The sequence below is a fragment of the Spermophilus citellus genome (assembly GCF_964194105.1).
Source record: "Spermophilus citellus genome assembly, chromosome: 2".
NCBI classification, from domain to species: domain Eukaryota; kingdom Metazoa; phylum Chordata; class Mammalia; order Rodentia; family Sciuridae; genus Spermophilus; species Spermophilus citellus.
In genome coordinates this window covers 206,532,114-206,545,292 of record NC_138183.1, presented here as the reverse complement: position 1 = coordinate 206,545,292, position 13,179 = coordinate 206,532,114, and the positions used below count along the sequence as shown (strand labels likewise).

Below are 13,179 nucleotides of genomic sequence, written 5' to 3'. Positions count from 1 at the left end.
GAAATGCCCAGGAACTTGGGTCCTCACGACACAATCTTGGAATTGGATATTATTCTAGGGCATTCTCTACATTGCAGGTTCTTCAATGGAAGTTGATTAACAACAGATGTCTCTATTTAGGAATAAAAATATAGAATGAGGTTGTTTCTAATGCTCATTAAATGAAAATCTAGACCTAGCTCAGTTCACATAGAAAAGTCAGGCATGGTGGCAAAGCCTATAATTCCAGCTACTCAGGAGGATGAAGCAGGAGGATCACAAGTTTAAGGCCAGACTCAGCAACTTAGCAAGGCCTTAAGCAACTTAGATAGATCCTGTCTCAATATAAAAAAATAAAAAGGAGTGGAGATGTACCCCAGTGGTAAAGTACCGTAGGTTCAGGCCCAATACCAAAAAAGAAACAAACAAAAAGAACAAGTCAGTTCACATAGGTCAACAGGCCCAATGTGCAAGGCCACACTGCTGATGAGAGGTTCTGCATCATATTTAGAACAAGAAATTGCCTCCCATCTGAGTTTTAATTCAGTTAAACTAAAAACAAGGTAATGAAAATATCTTTAGGAGAAAGGGTACACGTCACGAAAGCAAAAGAGCTTGGCGAAGGCTGGGAAATGCCAGGAAAACTGCAAAACTTCCCAACCTGTGATGGCTAAGTAGCTGGGTGGCTGGCACACAGAGGTGGCTGCTGTGCAGACCCTCTCTGCCACCTTCTCCCAGGGAACAGAGTGGCCCAGCGGAAGCATAGGCAGGGGAAGTGAAGCAGGTCTATCTTCTCGGTGGCAGCCCTTCCTGGGTGGACTCAGTAGAGATACAAACAGGAAGCAGCAGGGTGGACGTGAGAGATGCCCCAGCGAAGTTCTTCAACTCAAGAGAATGAAATAGGCAACATGAACTTTAAGTTCTTTGCTTATCGGAAGGAACAGTAAATTGGAAAGAAAAGCCTGTTCAGAAATCAAATCACAAAGGTCACGGGGCAAGAATGAAAATGGCCCTGGGGGAGCGCATGTTGCTTGTAAATTAGTCACCAATGACTGGGGGCAATCAGAGAGGCTTGGACCTTTTTCTGCTACTGGGATGATGCAATGTCAGCCAGTATAGGAGGAGCCTCTCCAGTCGTACCCAGGGTCCTCATAAACACATCTCCTAAGATGTACTCCTGCTGAGGTTAGGGCAGGGCCAAGTAGTCCCACGTCATGTACTTCCCCAGACACACAAAACATGAAATGGAAGTGGCTTGGTCCATCTTCTCTGAAGGTGAAGATGGTCCATGGTGTGCCATGGTGTCTGCAGAGCTGGGCTGTGCCTCCGACACCAGCAAATAAAGGATGACCTCTGTGCTGCTGATGGGGAAAGAGGCCTCCAGGCAAGGTCAGGGCAACTGATCTACAAAGAGATTCAGAGCAGAAAACCAAGCAGGCACTCTGAACAGGAAAGAGACTGCTTACAAAGAATACTTCCACACTTTTTCTATATGTTGAGACAATAAATTCCTGGAACTTAACAAACAAACAAACAAACAAAAATAATAATAATAATATGGGGGTTGGATGGGAGGCGTAGATGACTTTTTCATGAATTAATGGTGAGTAAAACTATCAAACTGGAGAACAACTTCTAACATCGCAATCTAGTCCTCACACCATGCTGCGGTTTCTCACAACTCAATTGGAGATGCCAGTTAAGAGGCTAAACCAGAGGAAAGGGATAAAAATAAATGAAACCTATGTGGATGACATTGCTGTAGATGCACAAAAATCCAAGGCAGAGTCCTTACTCTCCTCCTTGGAATTCCTAAATGCATATTCCCTAGGCTTATAAGCGGCCTGCCCACTATAATTGCATGGATTTTTCCTCTGTAACTGGAATCAGGCCTGGAAGTCACTGAGTCAAAAAGACTCGGTCTGCACAGGAGTCACACCTGCAGCACTCCTGTTACTGAGGGACAGCTCAAGCTTGCGTCTAGACTGGCAGTCAGCACTCTTGCTTCTCTCCTACACACTTTGGCCCAGAAAAACCAAACTCTGACTGTACATGTTTAATATCCAAAACTCTGGTGGTCAGGCCACAAATGCATTGTATTCCCTTCTCCATCCTCTCAACTGTGACTTGTGGGTGCCTCTCACCACTCTGCTCTAGGGGCCATCATCTTCTAGGTGCCATCTTGGCTTAGTCTGCTACAAACTGCAGAGAAGACATCTCGTGTTGGTGCCAATGGCTATAGCACAAGTTCGTGGCTGACAACGGGTAAACTTCTAGATTAATTTTAAGAGGGTGGGTGGAGAGTTTTCACTGGATTTGATTTCCTCAGGGACACAAAGGGCAAGAAAAGACTAGTGTGGGGACTGGTTTTGACTGGGAAAGGAGGGTGGGTAGAGGAAGTTAGAAAAAGTACAGAATAATGTTTTACCATTTGATCTGTTACATCAAGAGACAAAAGAAATAATGTCATAATGAAAATGATCGTTTCTGGATCATATGGAATGTAGTATTTAATATGTTCTTCTCTTTCCTAACGTATCTAAAATTTAGCAACAATAACCACTTCATAGTTAATTTTTTTTTAAGAACCATTCTTTAGGATATTTTCATCTTTTTTTTTTAAGAGAGAGAGAATTCTTTAATATTCATTTTCTAGTTTTCGGCGAACACAACATCTTTGTTTGTATGTGGTGCTGAGGATCGAACCCGGGCCGCACGCATGCCAGGCGAGCGCGCTACCGCTTGAGCCACGTCCCCAGCCCCTTCATAGTTAATTTTGATGCCCACTCCAAGTTAATTACTTTTACTTTGAGGACCCAACTTTAATACGCTAAGTCTTATGCTCTAGTATTAAAAGTTTTCTGCAAGTTCTGGGGTATATTTTGCAGACTTCAAAACTTATAAATATAATTCACTGTTTAAAACAATGAGCAAGAAAGAGCAAAAAGGTAGTCATGGTGGACTGAAGCAGACATGGACAACCAGAGGACTGGTAAAGGCCACAGAGTTGGGTCAGTTTCTGGTGGAGGCCCCCACTTCTCTCAACCACAAGTCTTGCTACCTCCCATTTGACCTCCCTCTTATTAACTATCCTCCAAAAAACAGCTAGAGAGATCTTTCCGAAGTACACACTGGAACAACATTGGGTTACTCCCAAAAGAACCAGTGAAGCCCCCTCCTCAGGGGGATGATGCAGGCCTCTCTATGGGGATCCCCCAGCCCACCTCCATGTGCTCTTCATGGTGCTCCAAACCCCTCACCTCCATGGGAATCTTCTGCCTTTACTCTATGCTTCAATCTAACGACATCTCCTCCACGAGGCATTCCGCAATTCTCTCAGAATTAATCATTGCTTCCTCTGGAAGCCTCTGCATCACCCTGTTTAATTTCTCCTGCAGAGCACCTAGCTATGGACAGTCTACCAGAGAACTAAGAGAAAGGGTTAGTGTCCCCCCAAAACACAGGCTGTGCATGTTCAACTCTCTATGCCTGATATTTATGAGGGCCTAGAATACACTGGGTTCCCAGGAAATGTCTGTGGGTCGCAGTCATCATGTCTGTACTTTTAAAGTTCAAATCTATGAGAAAGTCTTACACATTTACGACAGTAATTTTTCTTTTGCTAAAATTAAAATGAAAGTCCACACGTTGGGGGTGAAACTGGCCTGCAAACAAGCACTCTGAGAACCACTGCAGTTAGCAGTGCAGAGCTGACCTTTGGAACGTATTCTAACAGATTTTTAAGAGTTTGCAGCTAGGATGAGTCATCTGTGGGCGTGACAGAAGATTGACCACTATCTCTAGGAGGCTTTTCTTCAGGGGAAAGCAGAGAGCAGTCCACAGAACTTAGAGCATGAGCTTCAGTGGGACTGGCCAGTGGGACTGTCCAGAGGCTGACAGGCACAGCATGAGAGTCGTCTCCTTTTCCTTCTGCCTAAACTAGGGTGGTTTCTCAAACTCTATTCCATAGAATAGCCAAAGAGGACATGGCTACATATGTGAGAGAGTGAGCTTCAATTAGAACAGTTTTTACTCATTCATAGACTGAAGGTTTTAATAGAATTTCAATTTGAAAAATGAGTTCTGCTGCCTTTCAAAAAGAATGTCAAACCAGTAGCCTCAGGGATTGTGCCACACTCTTCCCTGGGAAGTAAGGAGAGGCTTGGAAGTAAGAAGATTCACAAGGAAGCTGCACAAGCCCCTGGGCCCAGGTGTGGACACAGAACTTTTCAAACTCTGTGGGAGGACAGGGAAATGTGAGCATGGCTTTGGTTTCCACGGGAGAACCACAGACCTGTCTGCCCCTCTGATTTCTGAACATGTGGAACAGCAATAACCAGCCTGGTGGAGCGAGTGGTCAACCAAGGACAGACCCTGGGATAGAGAGTCGTCAGTCACCTTTTCCAGGAAGACTCCAATATCTTCTTCTGCAAAGTACAGCATGTCATGTAATCTTGGGTACTTCTGCCACCCCAAACTTCTTGCCCAGAAGCTACCCTTGTTGCCTTCTGGGATGACTTCATGTTCGTGTTTTGAGTTTATTTCTTTAGTTAGCATGGGAGGCCAAGAAGACTATGGCTCTCAGCCCCAAGATGAACTCCAAGAGTCTCCTCCCAGTCTCCTCACCAGAACCCAGCCAGAGTGCAGATGGGGCAGTGAGCCCAACCTCTCCAAGAATCAACAGACTGGAGGCTCATCCTTGTACCATTTGATCAGGACGATGAAGGATGAAAAATGTCCACGGGAGGCAGGAGCAATATTGCCATCAAGCAGGTAAAAGCCACCACTCTCCTACAACTGTTGCAACATCCTCCGAGTTGGTGACACAGTGGTTCTCCAGCCAGGACCATCCCCTAAATTACTGATGATCACTATGGTGTCAGTCCCAAATGAAGTCCAAATTCTGGCCAACTGCTCAAAGGGAAAATATGGGCTCTCAGTGGCGAGCTGGTAGCAAGTCTGTACACTCAGCTCCAAGGAGCATGGGGAGAACCCGTGATCTAAAGTGTGTTGGTATGGCGCCTTCTGCTTGAGAACATCTTCCCATCTCCACTAGATGAAAGCCCACGGCAAAGGAAAGTAGTTTAGAATTCAGGAGGATTTGAATTCAGACTCTGCCTTAGCCCCTTATTAGCTGGGTGACCGAGTCTCACATTGTAGTGAGCTCAAATGAGAGAGCATGTAAGAAGCTCTGCACCGAAATAAAACTGCTGTCTTTTAATTCCCAAACTCAGAAGCACATCCTTTGTGAGCTCATCCCTAAGATTCCCTGCACGTTTCATTGTGGCTCTTTATGCTAACCCCAGTGTGCCCTAGGTTTCACATTCCCATTCACATGGCCAGCACTGTAGAGGAAGTTGGCTGCTGACTTCCCATCAGGACGAGCTCTATGCCCGGAACCCTCAACCCGTATTAGCTGATGGAAAAACAAAAAAACTCCAGTTCCAAGAATAATGTGGTAGGGAAGAAGGAAAGGATCTAAAAGAAGACAGAGGTAGTTTGGGAGCTTACATGCTGTATCAGTTGCTTTTCTGTAGCCTGCTTCTACCTCCTCTTTGTGTCTGCCCCAAAGAGTGGGATAGTGCGGAAAGTGTGGGGAAAGTTTTCTTCTCTTTCTTTTATTGGGTCATTAGAGCTGTACATAATAGGGTGATTCATTGTTACATATTCATACACGCACACAACATGACAATTTAATTTGGCCAATATCATGCCCCAGTAGTTCCCCTCTCCCTCTCCTTCTCTTTCCCCCTGGTCCCTTTGCTCCACTGAACTCCCTTCTATTTTCATGAGACACCACCCCCCATCCTTTTTTTCCTTTTTTCTTCTCTAGCTTCCAGAGATGAGAAAAAAACATAACCCTTGAAAGAAAGTTTGTCAGGTTTTTGTTTGTTTGTTTGTTTGTTTTAAAGGAATAATTAACAGTACCCAACATCTCACATTCCCATTTGCACAGCCAATTCTGTGCTAGGGTGTTGGTTACTAATTGCCCACCAAGATGAGCACCATGCCTGAACTCTCAAGCAGGATTTACACCAATTTCTGTCTATATATACATGTATAGAGCAATTGCAAAATTGTTTTCATGGAATAAAATTCATAAAGTCATCAAACAATTTCCCTGTATCTCAAGGCGATTTCTTATGAACAGAAGAGCATCCTTCATCTCTGAACAGGGCTTCCACAGCCTAAGGCTGTGTGCCCCTGTGAGTAAAGAGGAAACACACAGTACAGAAGCAATGCATGACCATCTCAGATGAAAACACAAAATTGGTATCTGTAAACTTCTTTGTACATCATTAATTCATTAGCTCAGAGAAACTAGAAACAGAGTCAGAACGTGAGCAAATACTGGGGTAGTTACATCCACATAGAAAGTACCGCACCTTTGGTTAAAAAGCAGAATCTATGAAGTTATCTTAGTTTTTCAACTGCTCAGCCAGTGCAGCTCCAAGCCAGCCACCATCAGCCACACGTGCAAGCGAGCCAGCATGCTGCCCACTGCAGAGGGCACACCAAATGCTCTTCCTAGCTCTAGTCCTCTGCCACAGCCAGCCTTGCCTGCATTAAAAAAGTTGGAGGACTTGGGGAGAGGCCCAGTGCTCATCAGTGGGCTGTGAGATGACACTGTTTTTCAGTGTGGAACAAAACCACAAATTTCATTAATGTATGGGGGGAGGGAAAAGCAATGATGTGCTCTAAAAATTATTTTTTACTCTAAACTATAATCCCTTCATGTGAAGTGTAAGTCCTTTGCATTTCTAAAACGCATTAGAGAAAAACAAAGGTCATGCAAGTTTTATTGCGAATTTTAGAAGGGGAAAAGTAGGGAGGGTTTTTTATTTTATAATTGTCCATGCCTTCATTTTTGCTATGAAATGTGTTTTAAGAAACTGGAAAATGAGGCATGGGTAAAAAATTTTAACTGGTACTGCAAACATGAGTTTGATCAAGAGCTTTTCCATGCCAAAGATCCATCTTTTTTGCTTAAGGCCACATTTTAAATTTCCTTTTAATAAGAGAGCCATTCACTTTTAAAAGAACACTAAGCAATGTGGAAGAAATCTGGCTAAAAATACTCTATGTTGGAAGAGACATACATGAAGAAGATGTATTTTTATAAGTATTCTCAAAAATGCATCAAAAGTACAAATCAAAATAATTTCTAAATATTTCTAACAAGTAATTTTGTGATCATTTTGGAAATCAATTTTTTAAAAAATAACATCTCCATCAACTCTGCATCTCTGGACCAACTTCTTGTTTTTAAAGCTCTCCTAGCCAAGGGCTGCTTGGTGGACATTCAAAGGCGTTTAAAAAAAAAAAAAAATTGTCTTTCTGTGCTGAAAAGTTATCAAGGCCAGCTCTCTGCTGCATTTGCATTGTTATTAGGAAAACACACACACACACACACACACACACACACACACACACACTCATTCTCTCTCTTTCTCTCACCCACACATTGAGTTTAATGTGAGGCTAGTACAGAAACAGAGAGATTAGACACAAAGAAATGTAAACAGCTCTCACATGCGAGGAAACTAGGTTACCAGAATCCCAGCACCAGGCATTCACCAGTCACCATGGAAAACAGGAAGTGAGATGCATAGCAACCACAAGCCAAAAAGCAGAAAAGCGCATACCTTTAGCTTGGAATGAAAATCACGAGATTTCCTTCTGGCAAGAACCTGAATGTGACTAGACACCTGCAGGGTAGGGGAAGGGAGGAAAACAAAGGAAAAGCCTGTAACCATGGAGATGAAAAGCCCCCTACAACTGGGCAAGCCAGACGTACCTTAATGGCGGCTTGAATTTCTCGAACTTTCTTTCTTGCTAAGACCTGTATATGACTAGACACCTACATTGTTCGGGTTTATGAGGGGAAACAAAAAAACAAAACAAAACAAAACAAAAAAAGGAAATCAAAGATAAAATCGCTACTCCTCGGGAGGGGTGTGGGGAGGGGGGGGGAGGTTATTTGCATCTCAACAAAGCTCCGCAGTTAGGAATACACAGTCCCAGCCAGACACCAAGCCCCCAGCACTGCTCTAAGCTTTTCAGACTGGGTCATCACTGCAGTGACTTGATTCAGGACCAAAGTTGAGGCTCATCTCTGTTTTTCTACCTGGGAAAAATCACGGGCATTGGGAAAAACTTATTATGGGAGGGATGAGAGGGGGAGAGTAGGATTGCTTTCTTTATAAAATTTTTAAAAAAAAGGTGGGAGTAGTGGTAAATGAAAATATTTATAGCTTCTCAGCATCAGTAGGGAAAATCCCTTTTTCTCGATTTAGAGGAGACGATCCATAAATTAGCACATAGTACAGAATCAAAAAGCTGAAGCTGTCGGTTGTATTCTGATCTCATTAAGAGCTCTGGATTCTGTAGCAAATGTTAAAATAATACTGACATGTAAATTAGATTTCAAAGAGAAATGGAAAGACCCAGTTAGCAGAGCTTTTTTTTTTTCTTTTCCTTTTTTTTTTCTTTGCCCTTATAAATATCTTTAATCCTTCCACTCTTTTGGGTATTGACTGGGTGCCAAGTGGATTTGCATATTATTACAAAGCGAAATGTGTGAATACAGCCAGCCAGCCAGCCATCCTGTTAAAAATCTGGGTTGAAAACCACACGGATTTGCTGAACAACAAATTCACATTGGAGAGGTATCACCAACTGCTGCCTAAAAACATCCCCAGGATGCCGGGGTGTGGAAACGTAGCCAAATCCAGCTTCTGAAACACAATGATTCCACTGGGTAAACAAATTTGCATCTCTTTCAATGAGACTTGGTTAAATTTAGAAGAGTCCCCCAGTGAAGGGGGTCACCAGGCAAAGGACCAGAGCTCACCGGCCAGCAGACAGCCCAGGTCCAGCATTTTCAACAGGTAAGGGATTAGCTTTGCCGGTCTCCAAAATTCAGAACCTTCCATTTAGGAGTTTAGGGGCTCAGACTTTAGGGCGATTAACTCATTTCAAACTCTAGTGACTCTAAAAACAGAATTTATGGTAATAAAAGATCCTTTGATCTTTAAATGTCTTTGCATTTCAATTATTCAATTTTCTTTTGTACTTTTTTTTTTTAAGTACAGAGAAGCAGGGACTCCCCCATCCTTTTCACCCCTCCATCTGGCTCCTGCTGTTATTTGTTTTCACCCGAATTTTGTTCCTCTGTGATTCTCTGAATTGATGAGGGCCACCGTGGGGGGACATCCCCCAAGTAGACAATGCCCTGCCTCTGTGCTGGCAGGCAGCCACCCCCTTGTGCTGAGTCAGCACAGGCCCTGGGGGTACATGGAGCATTCCCAGGAAAAGGCCTCAGCCCCTCACCAACACTCACAAAACCCCTCATTGGGAAGGGAACCGGCTGTTGCTTGGTGGTAATGTGAGACCACAGCTTAGCTTGTATTTTTTGTTTGATTATTATTATTTTTTTTAAAGACGGGATTCAAGTTGCCCAGGTTGGCTACAAACTTACGATCCTCCCATCTCAGCCTCCCAAGTTGCTGGGATTATAGGCGTGCGCCACCACACCTGGCAAACTACATTTTATAAAGTTGTGCCATATCATTCAGCATAGGTCAACACTTGAAAAAACAATTTTTTTTTGTTGTTGTTAATAACTCACCCATGAGATGTTTTTTCTGTTTTCCTTTCTCTCTTTCTGTTTTCAGTTAAACACTAACTAACTTCTCATCCATTCCAGTTCTGAACTGGGTCACATCAGTGATTTGGGCTGCTTTACATCTGAAAGGGCCAGGGAAGGCAGAGCCCTGGCAAAGGGCAGAGGAGAATCCCTGCCCCTGCCCTGCACAGAGGTATTTAAGTTGTAACTTCATTTCAGTCACGGCAGCTACTGACAAAAAGCCATTGCTTAAGTAACAGTGCCCTGGATGCACATCATTCAGTATCACGCTTGGGCCGATACTCAAGGCTGCCAGCGTTACTTTTGCATTGAAAGGATGACTAATATGTAATTGCTCCAGGATATTACAGTGCACAAAATCTCAAAATTGCATGACTTGCAGGTGTAGTTACACCTGCAGCTTTTGCAATGTTGACAGATACATGTTATGGGAAAGAAATGCCAGCTTTGAAATACAGCATAGGGACAGCGGAGACACTGTCCTTCGCACAGAAACTTTCCCACATCAAATGAAAAGAACTTGAGAGACCACATACTCAAGGGTCACTGAAATGATGAACAGTGAAAACAGCCAATTTGAAACACCTACAATGCTGATGTCCTTACAGGGAACTGGGACTGGGGCTCCTAGGAGCCAAAGCACAGCAGCCACTGCAGCCAGATGCCTCCTGGGGCCATTCGCGGACATGCACAACTCCCAGGATGGTTACTGTACCTGCTTTCTGGTCCTCGTCTTCCCTGTCCTGAGTTTGATGTATCTGGCTATCAGTTCATTCCTACCTGAAAGAAAGAAGCATTTCCAGTGAGGTGGGTCACATACCAACACACATGCATGCCCCTAAAAGCCAGAAATCAGCATCAAGAATTTTAAAATTACACCTAGGAGTTTATTCATGATAGAAAGAAGAAAAAAAAATCAGTATGGGCTGGGGCTGGGGCTCGGGCTCAGTGGCAGAGTTCTTGCCTGGCACACGTGAGGCACTGGGCTGGATCCACATACAAAAATAAGCAAATAAAATAAAAGTCACGCTGCCCATCTACAACTACAATTTTTTTTTCAGTAGGATTCTTTGAAAAAATATCTACTAGGGGAAATAAAGAGAAAGGGCACTTAATTTTAAACTTTTGCTCTGTTGAGGCCAGAAATGGATCTTTGTAAACTGTGCCTTTTTGTTTGCATCTAAATGGGTAGTCATGGGGCTGGGGAAGTGGCTCAAGCGGTAGCGTGCTGGCCTGGCATGTGTGCGGCCTGGGTTCGATCCTCAGCACCACATACAAACAAAGATGTTCATGCAAACAAAGATGTTGTGTCCGCCGAGAAATAAAAAATAAAAAAAAAAAAAAGAAAACCCTGGGAAACAACCATATTAAAAGGAGAGAGAGTAAGATGAATGAGAATGAGCAGAAGCAGCCAGAGAAGAGGGAGGGAAACTGGGAGAATGATCGCAGAAACCAAGAGAAGTTGTCTCAAGGAGGGTCAAAAAATAAAATAAAATAAAATAAAATAAAATAAAATAAAATAAAATAAAATAAAATAAATGGGTAGTCACTTCGAAAAGTAACAAATATAAAGGATTAGTCTGGAAGTAAACAAATCCAGTTCCGTTTTAGTCTTTTAATTTTCAGGTTCATTTTCCTCCTCATCCCTCATCAGGGCTCCTCCCTGTAGATATGTCCAGTGAAAGTCATTATTGCCACAAGAGAATGAATCCCTGTGGCCACAGAAGCCCTACAGTGACAAGAAGCTGAGCAGAGTGAAAGCAGTAACTAATGGCACACAATTGTGCCAGTGGAAACCCGACAAACTCCAAGCTTTAGAACCTTTTTGGGTTTAAAACACACACGCATACACACACACACACCCCTACCTAAAAGTAAACAAAAACCTGCCATCTCTACCTGACCAGGAGGCTGAGAAGTTACACAGAGAACTTAACTTGGAAGAACTATAATAGGAAAATACAGCCCCAGAGGCTAGCAGAGAAACGTATTTACTAAGATCCCATGTGAAATAAAAGCCCACACTGCAAGATGTGGGGCCTTCAAGAGGGTCCAACTTATGACTTCAACTTTTGCACTAGGAACTGAAAATATTTTTACATACTCTGTGCAATAAATGGAAAACTCTCACTTCACAGCACTGCTTTTGGCTGCCTGTAACCTATTTCGTCCCACTGTCCCAGATGTTGTGGAACACCTATAAAACTTAAATATATGTAGTATAATATGTAATATAATTATATAATAACATAATTATAGTACAATAGGATTGTTATAATATAGTAATATTAATATTATATAAGCTCTGGATTATTATTTCCAAACTATTTTAATGGACCTGGGTCAATTTCCTTGGAATCCTCACAAAATTGAAAACAGAGGTCTTGATGGACTAATCAATTCCATCCTAATGAGAACTCCTTTGGGCTGCAGCATTCCTTCACATGCTTATTGCCCGCCAGGGGGCTGTCAAGCTGGAGTCCAGTTCTCCTTCCAGGTCCACCCCTCAGGAAGTCTTGAACCACCCAAAGGGGTTTGGCTTTCTTGCTCTACCTGCAATCCACGGCAGCACAACCTGCATTTCTCCCTCCTGACATGTTCCACTCTGTGGCTACAGTCCGAATGGCAGAGCTGGCTATGTCATTTGTGTTCTAACTTCCCAGCTATAATGCACACGCCAAGAGGGCAAGAACTGTGTCTTGCTCCCCAGGATCCCCCTTGTACCCTGCAAGTACACAAAGACTGAAAAGGGAAATAACAGCCTTATGAAGGAGTAACCATGTCCCCAGATCTCCCCAGCAGAGTCAACAAAGAAGGACACGGATGAGGATCACCACGACAGTATGCACATGGACGTTGTGTCTGAGATTCCAGTCTCCAGCACTGCCCAGAATGTCCTATAATCATGGCACTCCCTGCCCACCTCCTGCCCATGTTAGGATTGTGCAGGACATGGTCATCACCAGAAGGCAAATAAATCATGGATTCTTGGAGGTAGAAAATGAGTCATACACTCCCACCCTGAAATTCCAAATCTGCATAAGCCAAAGTCAGCACTTCTGCGAACTGAAGAAGTATCTTGAAATATGTTTAAGAATAAAATGATCTTATTTATTTGGGCTTCCTGTAACTTTCATCCTCAAGTCCTTCTTATTCCTCGTAACAAGAATAAGGCTAGTCCTTCATGTGCCTAGCTGCCTTTCGAATATCAATAACTGCTCAATTCCTCCTGGAGCTACACACATGCTAAACTTCTATTCCTTTGATAACTGTGAAAGGCTTTGGGACATTCCCAGATACCATCCCGTGATCATCTCTCGTCTACTTTCCTTTCAGAGCCTGGAATTCAGGACTCCATAATAATCCTGCTATGACAGCAAAGTACGCTTATTACCTCCTCTTCCTAAAACATTCTACCTCTGTAAATGCAGCCTAACACTGTGTTAGATTTTTAAGGATCATGATAAACTTGGGACTTCTAAGTCCTGTTCATATGGGCTACTCCTCAGATACCTCCATACCATTGCTCCCAGTCTTTTTATACATAGCTG

General features: G+C 43.2%; 1 protein-coding gene across 12 annotated transcripts in view; it reads right to left on the bottom strand.

Annotated features, from left to right (window-relative positions):
• Positions 1 to 13,179, bottom strand: part of TEAD1 (TEA domain transcription factor 1) — a 258,092-nt gene that overhangs the window by 63,885 nt on the left and 181,028 nt on the right. For 9 of the 12 annotated variants that reach the window (XM_081278676.1, XM_081278666.1, XM_081278675.1 and 6 more), the window contains 3 exons: positions 10,344 to 10,408; positions 7,778 to 7,840; positions 7,626 to 7,688 (listed from right to left, as the gene is read on the bottom strand). In XM_081278676.1, coding sequence (XP_081134802.1) covers positions 7,626 to 7,688; positions 7,778 to 7,840; positions 10,344 to 10,408 — 191 coding nt within the window. Of the gene's footprint in view, positions 1 to 7,625; positions 7,689 to 7,759; positions 7,841 to 10,343; positions 10,409 to 13,179 lie in introns of all 12 variants that reach the window. The other 3 variants (XM_081278672.1, XM_081278674.1, XM_081278671.1) reach the window with 2 other exon arrangements.